General features: G+C 48.5%; 1 protein-coding gene across 1 annotated transcript in view; it reads right to left on the bottom strand.

The window, feature by feature from the left end:
* GRAMD1A (GRAM domain containing 1A) overlaps nt 1-12,115 on the bottom strand; it is a 63,405-nt gene extending 51,290 nt beyond the window's left edge. Inside the window, 2 exon segments of the mRNA XM_087876387.1 lie at nt 850-876; nt 12,008-12,115. Of these exon segments, the coding sequence (XP_087732513.1) occupies nt 850-876; nt 12,008-12,015 (35 nt within the window). The 5' untranslated portion in view covers nt 12,016-12,115.
* Between the last annotated feature and the right edge of the window lie 3,477 nt (nt 12,116-15,592).

The raw sequence follows: 15,592 nt of genomic DNA, 5'->3' as shown, positions 1-15,592 counted from the left end.
CTTATGTGATTTGCTTAACAACTCTGGCAAAAAAAAAAAGGTCATAAAATTGTTAAGTGCGTCTCACTTAACAACTGCCTTTGTTTAGCAAAGGAAATTCTGGTTCCAATTGTGGTCGTAAATCGAGGACTACCTATAACTGAGCCTTGTCACAAAAGGATAACCTATTAACTGCCAATATCTATTTAGTTCTTTCCAGCTGCCACGAGCTTAATCTAAAGAGAATAGAAACATTATAAGTCTGGTAGACAGTTGTTTGCTTGCTAACGTATAAAAATAACCCTTTAATGAAACAAGCAAGAAAACTTCTGAATGGAAGCCTCCTCTCTTTTTTTATTTCTTTCTTCCCCAGCCATCAAGGCACCAGAAAGTTTTTTAAAGTACAGTGGCCTGGTTTGATAATTATTATTTTGGGGTTGTCATTATTTCCAACACAAATATAAGGACAGGATTATCAATGTCTACTAGCTTGGTGTCTCACTCTCCCTCAAAACAGCCCTGCTATCTTCCCTTCTGACATGCTGGTCTCCAAAAGAGAACTAATCTAGTTTTTTTTTAAAAAAATCCAACCTTGACACCTAGGCTGGATTCCAGCTTCTGTGAATCCAGACTTGAGGTCACTTCAGTTCAGACAACCGAGTGAGTTTAGGACTTCACGTTTAGTACCAGATGTGATGGAAAGGGGTAGATGAAGATGGCAGCCCACTTTTTTGGAACCCATGCGAGGCCAGCCTTTCTATAGGACCTGGTCTTTCAAGTGGGGGAAAGCAAGGACATTCCCACGTTTTCCATCATGCTCATGCACCCACCCTCCCTTTCCCCCGAAACCCAATCTGGCAGGGAACTTACCGGCCACCTGGGGATCTGCCTGGCGCCCTGGTACAAACGAGAGCGAGGAAAAAAGAGAGCGGAGGAAAATGCATGAAAGCCAGAATACTTGCGGAGCGAGTAGCGCAAGAAAGAGAGAAAAGACGAAGACGGAGCAAATGGTTGCTGCAGGCTGGAGACCACCTGCTCTTCTCTTTGGCTGGGTGTGCATCAGTCCCTGAGTTTAGCTCTCGCTTCCCTCCTTCCTGTCCTTCCCAGACAAATGCTTACAGCAGGTGGTTATTTTACGCTGAACAGCTGCTTTAGAATATGGTAGGAGGGGAGCGTGGCACACACAAATGAGTGTTTTAAAGGATCATCGCTCATCCTAGTGCACTTCTACTTTTTCACGGGACATCAATTTGGCCAAGCCCGTCTCCATGGGCTGCTCCCCAAGAATCTTATGATCCCAATGCCTGGATAGGAAAAACCAGCAAGTTTCTGATGCAGGGAAGGGCAGGGAAGGGAGAGGGATCTAAGGTTTTGGTCCCGAAAGGCATATCCTGCAAGCCTCCTTCACTGAATTGCTTGGTTCCATGAATGGCATTTCTGTTCCTGGTTCCTCAAATCCAAGCCACAATCCAAGCTACCTCTGAACCAGTGGTGGAATTCAAATTTTTTTAATACCAGTTCTGTGGGCGTAGCTTGGTGGGTGTGGTGTGGCTTGGTGGGCGTGGCAGTGGAAGGATACTGCAGAATCTCCATTCCCACTCCAGAGGAAGGATATTGCAAAATCTCCATTCCCACCCCACTCTGGGGCCAGCCAGAGATGGTATTTGTTGGTTCTCTGAACTACTCAAAATTTCCGCTACTGGTTCTCCAGAACCTGTCAGAACCTGCTGAATAGTACCCCTGGTCTGAACCCAACAAGACTAGGCCAGCTGAATGAAGATGGCACTGCCCACTACTCTTAATTTCCTCGGACTGGCCTGGTAAGCCTCTCCACCATCCATTCACAGATGGCCCTCAACAACTTTGGATTGGAAATGGGAACAACAGAACCTCTTCTCAAGCAGCCTTATGATGATTTTGGTTATTGGGACGACTATTAAATACACAACTATTAAATACACAAATACACAACAACGCGAAATCACAGCTGCCAGTTCTTTGGCTGGTATAATCAGGATCAGAAGAGGTTCTAAGAACCGGAAATTGGGAATAATAATAATGACGATACCTAGAAAATCTGTGTGTTGACAACATTTCCATCCATCAATCACAAAGGACCATACTGCTTGGATGTGCACGTAATGCATAGTGTGTCAATACATTACGACATGCTAAGTTCTTGGGAAAAACTCGATGCATTATGACTTAGAATGTCAGAATGTATTGATGTAGCGTGCATTACATGCAGATCCAAGCAGTGTGGCCTTTTGTAATTGAGGGATGGAAATGTTTTCTAGGTATTGTCATTAATATTATTTCCCTTTCCGGTTCTTAGAACCTCTTCTGATCCTGATTGCTAAAAACCACGGACACGGTTTCCCACCAAAAAAATAAAGATTAAAATATACTAAGTAAATACTACAATTAACTAAAACTAAATGCTGCTATTAAAATACAAAGATCTCTCAAAACTTTCCACTGAGAGGCAAGCTTTTTCTTCCTTTGCAGCCCTGTATCCAGTGGTGAAATCTAAAAATTGTTGCTACCGGTTTTGTGGGCAAGGCTTGGTGGGTGTGGCTTTGGGATGTGACCAACTTGACGTCACATATGTCACTCACTGTTAGAGTCAAGAGCTGCACATTCTGAAGCACATTCTGCCTTTCTGAAGCCCCCAACGCTTTGAGTTTCCCTCCGCCATCTGGCTTGACTGCCCAAGTGAATCTCGGAGCCTTCTCTTGTCCCGTTCTCCATCCCAGAAGGCCACGCATCCCCCCCCTCAATCCTCCATACAAACCGCCTGTCCCATTTCTGCAAAGGCAGAGCCCCCCCTCCTTGCAGGGCGATCCAAAGAGGGGAGGGGGATGCTGCAGAAAAGGCCGCCTTCCCCCCTTGCCTCCCATGCCACCTCTGCAGGGTTTGCGGCTCTGAAGCAGCCCACTGGATTCCCACCCAGCCACCTGCCTGCTCTCTTTGACCACCGGTGCCACTCCAGGAACTCGGCCCGCGGAGTCCGGCACTACGGGGGAAGGAGGCCGAGCTGTGCCACCGGTGGCGAAGAAGCGGAGCAAGAGGGGCAGCACACACACACACACCCGTGTGGGGAGACGGCTAGGCCGTGCCACCACAGAGCCGGCAGCGCTTTCCCTTCAGCCTGGGTGGCGGCACTTACCCAGGAGGGCCAGTGCAGGTAGCCCTTCATCTTGGCACTCTCTGGCCTGCTGCTGCCATTCTCGCCGGCCTCCCTCCCCGCCTGGCTACAGACATCCGCTTTCCCAAAGCAACCCTCGAAGCAACCCTGCCGCCGTTTGCTTTCATTTCGCGGGGGGAGAAGGAAGAAAGTGAACGGTGGCACCGGAGCAGTGCTCCGGGAGAGCAGGCAGGACCAGAGGCAGAGGGGAAGGCAAGCGGGTGGCAGTCGGCCAAAGGCACCGTGGAAGCCAAGCGCACCAGGCCCAAAAGGTGAGCGAGCCTCATCATGTCCCTGCGAGGAGTTGAGCGCAGCGAGTCTCCCTCTCACGCCCAGGTAAGGCATTGGCCTTATCTTCTAGATCCTCCACTGGCATATTCAGCATGCCCAGCGGAGCCAGCGCATTGGTAAGGCTGACGGCAGGTGGCCCTTGGTGGAGATGCAGCCGCTGCTCCGGGGCTGAAAGGGGTGGGAGCACCGCGGTGGTGCTCCGGGAGGGCAGGCAGATGTCCTGGCCCCGGGGCTGCTGCACATGTCCCATGACAGCGCAGTGGCGGCATCTCCACCAAGGACTGGCTGCCCACCCACTGGCTGGGCCGGGCCAGATGCCGACCTTGGAAGGCAAGCGGGCATGGGAACCACCGGGAAGGCAGCGTGGAAGGCAGGTAAGCAGAGCAGGGCTGCGGGGAAGGGAGCTAGCAGCCTACTCTCTTTCCCGCAGCCCTGCCATGCTTGCCTGCCTTCCACATGGCCTTCCACTTGCCTGCCTTCAGAAGCTGGCCACAGGGATGCCTGGAAGGCAGCATGGAAGGCCGGGAAGCATGCCAGGACTGCAGGCCGCGGACCAGTTTGGGGGCATGGCCAACCAGCAATTGCTACCGGTTCGGCGAACCAGCCTCAAAATCCGCTACCGGTTCACCCGAACCGGTCCGAACCGATAGCATTTCACCTCCTGCCTGTATCCCATATACTAAGTGTGTTCCTAACTTTAGCTTGCTTATTCCTGATCAAAGAAATCCTGATCATAACGGTAAGTTAACGTGGTTGAAAAAAATGGGAATTCGCTCAAGATCAACCAATTTGCTTAAGATTTTTGTAGAAACCTGGATCTGCTGGTCAGAGAGCGATATTCTGCCAAGCTACCAAACTGGCATGCAGAAAGCATTCCTTTAAAAATGTATCTTTTTACATATCTCTTCCGCAGCCATTAATGTGGCTCTACCTTTAAAACATGATACTGCCAAATATCTGGAGCCTGCCAGCTGGCTAGCAGATAAGTTAAATGAATGTACTCTTTTGCATGTTTTTTTTCTGACATTTGTTCTTTAAAAAAATGCTTTTAATCATTTTAATTTAATTTGGTTGCTTTCAGTGATTTTTACATATCTCATTTTATTATGTACAGCACCGTGTCACTACATGAGATGGCAGCTGTACAAATGTGACAAAAAGATACGCAAATAAACTCCTCCCAGAATAATTGTTGGAAGAAACTTTTTTTTTTTTAATTTGATTTATATGCCGCCCTTCTCCGAAGACTCAGGGCGGCTTACAATGTGCTCAGCAATTTTTCTCCTGTTTTATTTTGCTTTCATCTAGTACATATCTTATTTCACAAATGCTCTGTTTTAATTTCTTTTTTAGATGCGCTTCTGCGGTTTGCTTCTGGAATAATACTTTGGGTACCATATATGGCTTTGTGATTTGCGGTAGCGGGAAGTGGCACAGAAATTATTCAAATGTTTTCTATGTATCTGTAGAGATTGTTGCAATTACAATGTACAATATAAAAGTAAACACAATTTAGGTTTACATTATGCTTCTATATTAACTTAGATAAGTGAGCAGAAATTGTTATTCAGTTACACACCCTTCCTGCTTGCCTGTGCCTTCTGCAGCTCCCAAGTCTGGCATAATTATTGCATGTCCTGGTCAGTCCACCAGCCATGTGGGTGTTGAAATCTGAAAAATGCTTGAAAATCACAAGTTATAATCACTGGATATGTCTCAGGTGAATCAGACCAAGAACTGCAAGATGCCAAAACATTTCAGCTTCCCCAGCGATCAACCAATCCCGATGCTTTTAAAGTAGCTTCGTGTTGTGCGCCAAACTTGCGCTTTGCGCAAGCGCGTTGCGAATCTGCCCAGCTGAGGTGCGGCAATCCGCTCTGCCGCACCTCTCAGCTGGGCGAAAAAAGAAGAAATATAAGGTCGGAATAATGCGGGGGCGGGCGGGAGGGCCCAATTTCCAAAGAAAGAGAACCGGTTCAGTGACGTAATAGCGTCACCGCTACCGGCTTGGCCGAACCGGGCCGAACCGAGAGGAACCCACCACTGGAAGGAGTGGTGATAGCGATAACCACACATTATTATGGGTGGGGTTGTGTTTTTTTTAAAGAAGGCATTACAAGGAACTCTGTAGGGTCTCTGCAAGTTGGGAGAACCATGTAGTAAGATGTGAAATGTCTTTCAATCTAAGTGTGGGAGGCAGACATTACTTTACACTTAGGCTGAAAGGCATTTTTCACGATCTACTAAACTTAACTTCACATTTATATTGATAGGGAATGAATTACCAGTGACAGATTTATTTATTATTTAAATTTATATGCTGCCAATCTCACTATCCAAGTGATTCTGGGTGGTTGTGAATCTTTCTTTTTCTTTCTTTCTCTTTCTTTCTTTCCTTCCTTCCTTCCTTTCCTTCCTTCCTTCCTTCCTTCCCAATCAATTTAATCTGTTTTCTAGGTATGCAGAATGCACTGAGCCGCAAACTAACCACGTGGCCAAAGTTGGAACAATTTGCAAACAAGTTGTTCAACCTTTTAAATAAGTAAAAGTAAAGCTCATTGAATTTGGTGTAGCTGCAAATGTAACGGGAAAGGATGCTGTGAAACACTGCCTCCAAATACCATGTTTCCCCAAAAATAAGACATCTCCTGATAATAAGCCCAATCGGGCTTTTGAGCACATGCACTAAAATAAGCCTCCCCCCCGAAAATAAGCCCTCCCTGAAAATATTTAAACGCAGAGCTAGAAATCAGGTAAGATGGCATCTGTATTTTCTTCTTTGTGACAAAACACACCAAGAGTGCGCATGTGTGCGCATACACATGCACTTGTCTTCCAGGAGAAATCAAGGAATATGGATATAATATTGGGGGTAGTACAGATATGGCCTCTGTTAAGGTAAAGGTTCCCCTCGCATATATGTGCTAGTCATTCCCGACTCTAGGGGGCGGTGCTCATCTCCATTTCAAAGCCAAAGAGCCAGCGCTGTCCAAAGACGTCTCCGTGGTCATGTGGCCAGCATGACTCAACGCCAAAGGCGCACGGAACGCTATTACCTTCCCACCAAAGGTGGTCCCTATTTTTCTACTTGCATTTTTACGTGCTTTCGAACTGCTAGGTTGGCAGAAGCTGGGACTAGGAACGGGAGCTCACCCCATTATGCGGCACTAGGGATTCGAACCGCTGAACTGCCGACCTTTCAATTGACAAGCTCAGCCTCTTAGCCACTGAGCCATCGCGTCCCCTTGTGACCTCTGTTAGCCACAAGTCTTGTTCTCAAGGCGACTTCTGTTCTTCACTATGTTGTGTCTGTGTCTATGTGAAGCACAGGATGGGTTGCCTCTGAGTCACATGGCCAGGGAGAAGGAAGGTGAAGTCCTTATGAATGGAATCTCCAGCAACATTCTGGGCTGTCCCCCCCCCCGCCCCCGCATAGCAATAGCACTTAGACTTATATATCGCTTCACAGTGCTTTACAGCCCTCTCTAAGTGGTTTACAGAGTCAGCCTATTGCCCTCCAACTATCTGGATCCTCATTTTACCCACCTCGGAGGGATGGAAGGCTGAGTCAACCTTGAGCTGGTGGGACTCGAACTGCCAAACTGCTGGCAGCTGGCAGTCAGCAGAAGTAGCCTGCAATACTGCATTCTAACCACTGCGCCCCCAAGGATCTTCTGCAGTGGGAATCTCTTTTTTTTTTTCTCGATAGCCTCTGACTAGATCTGGATCATTTGATAATTGCTGGGAGTTGGATACCATGCACGTTTTAATAAATCATTCTTCTTCTTCTCATAGTTCTCCTTTCTTCTGCCATACTAAATTTGACCCTGTCTGTTCTGATTGTTGAAGCATTATCCTTCTGACTCTAGACCTGCAAACACACAGAGAGCGTGTGAGAGAGAGAGAGAGTCCTACACCTTCCACAGACTTCCTTTCTAAGAACTATAAGACTGCAGAGCAGTGGTCCCCAAACTTGGCAGCTTTAAGACTTGAGGACTTGAAACTCCAGCTATGTTGGCTGGAGAATTCTGGGAGTTGAAGTCCTCAAGTCTTAAAGCTGTCAAGTTTGGGGACCTCTGCTGCAGAGAAATCACAAACAGAAGAACACAAAATTACTTGCAGAAGCAGACTAACACAGATGAGGTTGCCTTCACTGGAACTAGGGAGGAAGGAAGAGGGAACTGACCTATTGTCCACCTTCCCATATTCACTGCAATCATAATTGCCTGCGCTGGCAACATGTTAAAAGACTGTTGACCTTCACTTCCTGTGCTGACCTTTGTGTAACATCGCCCTTGCTGCTGAGTTACTGAAACATTTTTTTCCTGGGCCCACAGAAGCTACTCATTGATAAGGAGGCTGCATCTACAGATAGCTCTCTGCGTACTTTAGGATCAGAAATTCTGTCGCTATCCAGAGTCGTTACTAAGTGAGAGGCGCCCAATTTGATGATCTTTTATTTTTGCTCAATCGCCATAGTGGTCAGGTGAATCAGGTAGTGCATGGGTGTCAAACTCAAAGCCCGGGGGGGTGCGGATCCGGCCCAGGGAGGGTGCTTAGATCTGGCCCACAAGGCTGCCCTGGAAAAAGTGAAGGATTGGCCTGCGGTACCTCTGCCAGTGAAAACGGAGCTCGGGAGGGTCGCAGGCGGCTCTCCCGAACTGTGTTTTCACTGGCAGAGGGTTGCAGGGGGCCATAGCAGCTGAAAACAGAGCTTGGGAACCCGTTTTCTCTGGCAAAGTGCTTGAGCCACCATAAGTGGCCTTGGTAGCACAGTGGTCTAAGCACCCTGTTATTAACACAGCTGCCTGCAATTACTGCTGGTTCGAATCTCGCCAAGGCTCAAGGTTGACTCAGCCTTCCATCCTTTCTAAGGTAGGTAAATTGAGGACCCAGTTTGTGGGGGCAATAAGCTGACTTTGTATAAAATATACAAAAGAATGGAGGCTATTGCTTAATGCATTGTAAGCCGCCCTGAGTCTCCGGGGAAGGGCGGCATATAAATCAAATTTTAAAAAAAAGTGTCCCCGACATGAGTGACATCGAATTGGCCATGCCCCCCCAGGCCACCCACCCAGGCCCCATGAGGTCAAACACAACCCTGATGCAGCCCTCAATGAAATCAAGTTTGACACCCCTGAGGTAGTGAATTAAGTGAATTCCGCTTTCCCCATTGACTTTGTTGGAAGCTGTCTGGGAAGGTCACAAATGGCCCTCATATGACCCGAGGACCTGTGGTGAAATCCTCCGCGGTTTGCCACCAGTTCGCTGCCCGCACATGCGCGGTGCACGCCAAATGCATGCTGCGTGCATGTGCGTGCTCAGTGCGCACCAAATATGCGCTTCGCACGGAAAAAGGAGGTAAGTAGAACAGCGAAGGGGGGGAACAGATGTGTCGTGTGATTTAGATTTGCTAGAAAGCAGGATTTCCTGCTTTCTAGCGAATATAAATCACACGGCACAGCTGATCGTCGGAAATACCGGTTTGGATGAACCGATATCTTTTTTATTACTACCGGTTTGCCTGAACTGGTGCGAACCAGTAACATTTCACCCCTGCTGAGAACTCTGCAACCATCGCAAATACACAGAGGTTGCTAGGCGTCTGAATTCTGATCACATGACCACGGGAACACTGCAAAGGTTGAAAGTCTGAGGACCAACTGTAAATCACATTTTTGCAGTTGCCAAACGAACGGTTGTTAACTCAAGAACTCCCTGCATCCTAAACATACCTATCAACGTCTAGCAGCACAGCAAGAGGTAAGATCTTTTTCTTTCGTGAACTTCTGTTTTGTCATTTGCAAAGAAACAGAAGTTCACGAAAGAAACACCACGGAGAGCTGAGCTGGGGTGATGGTGCATGTGCCACCAGAAAGGGCTCTGCATGCCACCTCTGGCACACATGCCATAGGTTCACCATCATGGCCATAGGGCCAAAGATACGAACGCACAGTTGTGTATTCACACAACACGCATCACCTAGTTGTTAATAAATCTATTTGGGGAATTTCAGAATACAATGATCTGTCCATTAACCATATGGCCTAATCTTACACAACATACCAAACCACAAAATAATTAAGCAAGAACAAAAGAAAAAGAAAAAAAAGAAGCCCTGGCATTTCTATATGTACTGTATGCAGCTACAGCTGCTAAGTTTGTAAACTCACATCCTTAAACGGCTGTGTGAATCTTAACTAGTGGTTTTCTGGCATCCCCATGGTCCTAAGACCTTTATACATTCAAAATCATGTGACTGGCCTGCAAAGTTTTGAATAAGGATCTCAGAACTTTTAGAACGGTCCACACTGGTTTAAAAAAAAAATGAAGATATTTGTGGCACCTTAAACATTCTCCAAAGGTACATCACAATTTTTTGCTTATCCTCCCATACTGCTTTTTAGGGCTTTGGAACATCTTCATCTCCCACATATATATAATGGAAGGACATTAGACGCTCGGGAAAACAAACCCAAATACTTCTGGAAAGCCTCTTCACTGTGCAATTGTATATTCAACTTCTTCAGTTGCTAAAAATATGTTTCAAGATCCTCACAAATTGGCTGCTTTGCCAAAGATGCTTGGCCATGCTACTCCAGACTAAGAAAGGATTCTCTCCTGATGCAAGGATACCTCAATTTCAGCCCACGGAAAAAATAAATCACATACTGTACTGCACATCTGCTCAAAAGCACATGGTATCTGTTTGTTCATACATTAGCTGACACACAAGTCAACAAAGATAATCCAAGAACTGGCTGGCATTCTTCCTGTTGCAACCTCTGTCTATGTGGGGCTTGGGGATGAGGAGTGAGCCACAGGGAACATCAGTAGCCTGTGCAATATTGAACAGAAGAAAAAAAAACAGTTCAAAAGCTGGAAGAGGGAGGGGGAGGGAGGGAAGGAGGAAGGGGGGGAGAGAGAGAAGGAGGGAGGGAGGGAGGGGGAGAGAGAGAGAGAGAGAGAGAGAGAGAGAGAGAGAGAGAGAGAGAGAGAGAGAGAGAGAGAGAGAGAGAGAGAGAGAGAGAGATGCATTTACCCAATACACAAAAGCTATAATTCACTTTCACAAAATATAGGGAACCCCGAAACCAACCAAACAGCCTGGCCTCACACAAGATGTGAAAGCACCAAAAGCCAACCAGGTTTAAAAAACAAAAGCCAAGACTAGCAAGTTGTGTGAATGCACACATACACACACACACAAACACACACACAGTGGGGTTTGTTACAGACTAATCTTTATAATGTGAAGCCTGCCATTCTGGCGCTGTCCAGACATTGAGGTCCATCATCCCTTCAGCTGGTTGGTCCTGTAGAGAAGATGGGCAGCGTGGCTCGATAACATCACGACTGGAAAAGGATCGTCCGCGGGGGGGGGGGGGTCCTGCGTGCGCGCGCCCGCCAGCCAACCCACCCGGGAGCGGAGATCTGCACGCACCCCCGCAACAAAGGGGCAACACACACCACGATCCACAGGGCGACCGGCAGCGAATCGCCGATGCCCCCAGAGGGGAAAGGACGAGCGGCTGGATCGAAACCCGTGGGGGGCGGGGGGGGGGTGGGGAGACCGGGAGGAAAGAGGAAGAGGAGAAGGGGCAGCCCTCCAAAACAACCGCCGCCGTTCGCAGGGATGCCACGCACTCCCTTCCACCAGCCCACGTTCGCTCCCTCTCTCTCTCTCTCTCTCCCTCCCTCCCTCCTTCCCTCTCTCCCACTCCTCTCCCTCCCTCTCTCCCTCCCTCCTTCCCTCTCTCCCCCCTCCTTCCCTCTCTCCCTCCCTCCTTCCTTCTCTCCCTCCCTCCCTCTCTCCCCCTCCCTCCTTCTCCTTCCCTCTCTCCTCTATCCCTCCCTCCCTCCTTCTCTCTCTCCCTCCTTCTCCCTCCCTCCCTCCTTCTCCCTCCCTCCCTCCTTCCCTCTCTCCCACTCCTCTCCCTCCCTCTCTCCCTCCCTCCTTCCCTCTCCCCCTCCTTCTCTCCCTCCCTCCCTCCCTCCCTCCCTCTCTCCCCCTCCCTCCTTCTCCTTCCCTCTCTCCTCTCTCCCTCCCTCCTTTTCTCTCTCCTTCTCTCCCTCCCTCCCTCTCTCTCTCCCCCTCCCTCCTTCTCCTTCCCTCTCTCCTCTCTCTCCCTCCCTCCTTTTCTCTCTCCTTCTCTCCCTCCCTCCCTCTCCCTCTCTCCCGGCAGCTCTTTTGTCCCTCCATCTCTTCCTCCCTCCATCTGCCAGCTGACAAGCGAACAACCCCACACGCGAAGCCTAAAGCCGGGCGGACGCCGATGCCCTCTTCCCGCCCGGATCTCACTTCCCCCCCCCCAACCTCCCCTTCTACCAGCTCCCTCAGCCGCAGCGGAGCCCACCCCCCCCCGCCACCCACCACCCACCCACCCTCTTTGCCTGGCGTCCGGACCACCGCAGCCTCCTCCTCCTCTTCCTCCCTGCCCGACGGGACCGCGCGGCAGCTCCACGCCATCCGTTCCCTCCGCCAGCCCGGCATCCCCCTCCCCTCCCTTCCCCTCCGCCTCCCCCTTTCCCTGCAGCGCGGCTCCTTACTCGAACATAGCCCGGCGCGGGCAAATGCGGGGCGGGGGGCGGGCGGACGCCCCCCCCTCCCCCGCCCGGCCGGGATGGAGAGGCGAGCGAGGGTCCCGGCCGGCGGCTCCCGTTGTGCCGCGCGGAGGAAGAGGCAGGCCGTCCTCTGCCGCCCGCCCTCCTTCCCTGCCCGCCTGCCTCCCTGCCTCCTTCGACGGCGGCCGCCCCTTTTTGTCGCACGCAGCCCCTCGGCGGCTCCCCCCCCCGCCCGCCGCCCAGCCGCGCAGCCCAGCGAAAGGGCGGGGCCAGAAGCAGGCGGGAGGAGCCAGCGGGCGCGCGGAGACCTTTCCGCTCTCGTGTAAAGCGGAGGTTGGGGGGGGGGGCGACACGAGGAGTGGGGGGGGGAAGAGGAGGATACCCAGGCCTGGTTGGTTGCGATGCCCCGATTCGGCTTCGCCCGTTTCCTTTCCCGCAGAAGGGGCTCGAACCTCCCGGGCCAATTCCGGGGTTGCACGGGGACCGGGCTGCGGCTGAGCCTTACGAGCCGCCCCAGGACGCCTCGCCTGTCTAGGCACGTACCCCGCTCGGGCACGAGGTGCCTCCTCCTCCTCCTCCTCCTCTTTTCTCGCGCTCACCCACCCACGGGCGCACATGTGGTAGCAGAGGATGGGTGAGGAGGAAGCGCTTCCGATGGGCGCCCCAACATTGGGACGCGGCTTCTCTTGTTCCCAGCAGGAGAAAGCGCTCCTTTTTAGGGGATCCGGAGTTGCGGAAAGAGACAGATCGTCTGTTTGTGGGGGAGGGGGGAGGTTTGGAGGTGGGATACACAGTCAGTGGGACTGGATTCCAGGCTTCAATGTTATGTATGTTTTCAACTTGGTGAGCCATGCATCAAGTCTGACTCATTCGGCGCCCTCTGAATTTCAGGAGATTGGTTCTAAAATTATATATGTATGTGTGTATGTGTATTTGTGTGTGTGTATGTATATATATATATATGCATATGTATATATGTGTGTGTGTGTATATGTGTATGTATATATCTGTGTATGTATATGTTTGTTTGTTTGTTTGTTTGTTTGTTTATTTATTTATTTATTTATTTATTTATTTATTTATTAAATTTATATTACCTATTCGCCCATGGCAACTCAATCCTGGATCCAATCCACTGCTGCCCTCTTGGAAAAAATAAAAGCTTTTATGTAGGCTCACCAATAGTTTTGATGGCTAACCATTAAAAAGTATGATACACCCCCCCCCCTCTCAAAAAATTAACACTTCATCTTGGAAAGGATCACATTCAAGAATTTTAAGTTGATTCAGAATCAGAAATGCAGAATTAGCTCATTTCAAGTATTGGCAAAAATCCAGTTTGGAGGACTGTCAATCCTATTACTCTTAAACTAAGATAGATGCACTGCACAGGGTCGTTGAACTGACAAAAAGTGAATGTGGGGATCTGAAGGATAGGATGGGATTTTCATCCTTTTGGGGGAAGAGGGTCGATTTTTAATAAGAAACAGACATACAAAATCAGGAATTTTCTCAATGCACAAAAACTAATTCTAAGGTATTTTAAAAAGATTCATCCACCCAGGCAAACACAGCTTGTAAAAATATCTGGATATGAATCTTGGTAGGATTATTTCGTAGAATCGAATGAAGATCTTGTTTTGTGTCTGACAAGCTCATGTGTTTTTAAAGAGTTAATGCAAGCAGGTACAAAAAATGTGTTCTTGAATACTGTGGTTCCTCTTGAATGTCCACAGTGCAAATTTTTGCATTGGTTTGCATTGCAAATTTTTGGTACTAGTATTTGATAAGAATTTAGCAAAATGTTCTGATTTTACAAATTGGGTGGAACAGAGATTAAAAAACGTGAGAAAGCGAAGTTGACCATTTCATCTACCAGAGGGCAACAGCAGACGCAAAGACATCCCAATCTGCTTTCAGAGAAAAGCATTTGACCCAATTAATACTCCACCCAGAAAGTATGATCTCTCCAACACCTCTAATTACTGTTCAATTTCATAATCATTAACTGTCACATGAATGGTGTGCTATGGAAGTTCTGTTTCAATGATGGGAGTCGATTGCATTATTGAAGGTAATGTTCCATTATTATTCTGTGCAGATTTAAAAAAAAAACATGGAGCCAGGAGTGGGTTTCACTTACCTTTATCACTGGTTCGCTGCGCGCACTCATGCTCGCTCACTGCATGCGCTGTCCACGCATGTATTTGGCCTTCTGCGCACGCGCTTTGCTTGCTCATGTGCCTCTCGTGCGTGTGCCCAGCCTCGAAAACGTGCCTAAACAGCATGACTTGGACCCAGGGTGGATGGACTGGCCCACCCACAATCTCCGCTACCGGTTCGGGCAAACTGGTCCGAACCGGCTGAATACCACCTCTGCACGGAGCCTGCCATGCATACAAAATATGGGCAGGAAATTAAATTAAGGACTTCATCTTTAAATTATGTCTTTTTTAAAAAATAAAACAGGGAGGTCTGTTGATGGGGAGGAAGAATAAAGGGGAAGGATAACTTAACTCCCAGCTTTAAATGCAACCGTTATTTTATGCCAACTGACGCTTACTGAGGTTAACACTGATTCTCATGTCACCCAAAACTGTTTTAATGGCAGATGTCTTACCAAAGCTACTATGCCAACTGACAGCCATAACATGCAGTAGAGAACTTCCAGTTTAAACAGAGGAACTACTTTTGACCTAGTGCCACTTCCTGCCCACATACTGCAATTTTTAACTGCAGCCAAATCATTCAAAATTTGGAGGATGGGGGGCGGGGGAAAGAGTTCAACCAGTAAAGCAAAAGGGCAAAAGCATGTTCTGCTTCCGTTTGGCTTGGCACGTTCCAGGCTCCTGAGAATGTGAAGTAGGAGCTTTTGTTTGCTTTGCAAGACAATAAAACTGAAAGCAAACAAGGGTCGAGATTTATCAAGCCACTCATACTGTAAAGCCATGTCAGTCTGGCATTCTTCTAGCAAGAGCCAACAACGCATGGTGTGTGTGTGTGTGTGTGTGTGTGTGTGTGAGACTAAGCCAACCGCTAAAGGAGAAATACTTGTTTCTTTTACCCTCCTCCTGCTACTTCTATTATTAAAATTGCCCCTTGTTGCTATTTGTGTCAAACGAAAGAGGCAGAGAAAGAGACATTTGTGTCAAATGTGATCACTTCCTCTATGAGGCAACAAGAATTAGAAAAATATAGCACGGCTGGCTCAATTACAAGCAAACAAACCACATCATTTAGTCTGTAGTATGAACAAAGGCAGACAAACTTTTGTTAAAGCTACAATGAAGTTAACAGCTTGTGATTTGCAAGTGCAAATTCATTCATTCTCTTAGCATGGTGCGTGAACCTAACACGGGTCAGCAACCTGCAGCTCTGGAGCCGCATGTGGCTCTTTCATCCCTCTCCTGTGGCTCCCTGTCACTCAAAATAGGCGTCACGACTGCCAATGTGCGACACCTGCCAGCACGCTGTTTATTGAGCTTTTCGCTCCCCCGGTAGGCCAATTATGGATAAATCCGAGAAAAGAAAAGTTTCAGAAGAAAACAGAACATTTAATTCAACTACATA

The sequence above is a fragment of the Pantherophis guttatus genome, chromosome 10 (assembly GCF_059756535.1).
Source record: "Pantherophis guttatus breed Tessera chromosome 10, ASM5975653v1, whole genome shotgun sequence".
NCBI lineage: Eukaryota > Metazoa > Chordata > Lepidosauria > Squamata > Colubridae > Pantherophis > Pantherophis guttatus.
Note: the sequence above shows the minus strand (reverse complement) of the source record. Positions and strands in the feature narration are given on the sequence as shown.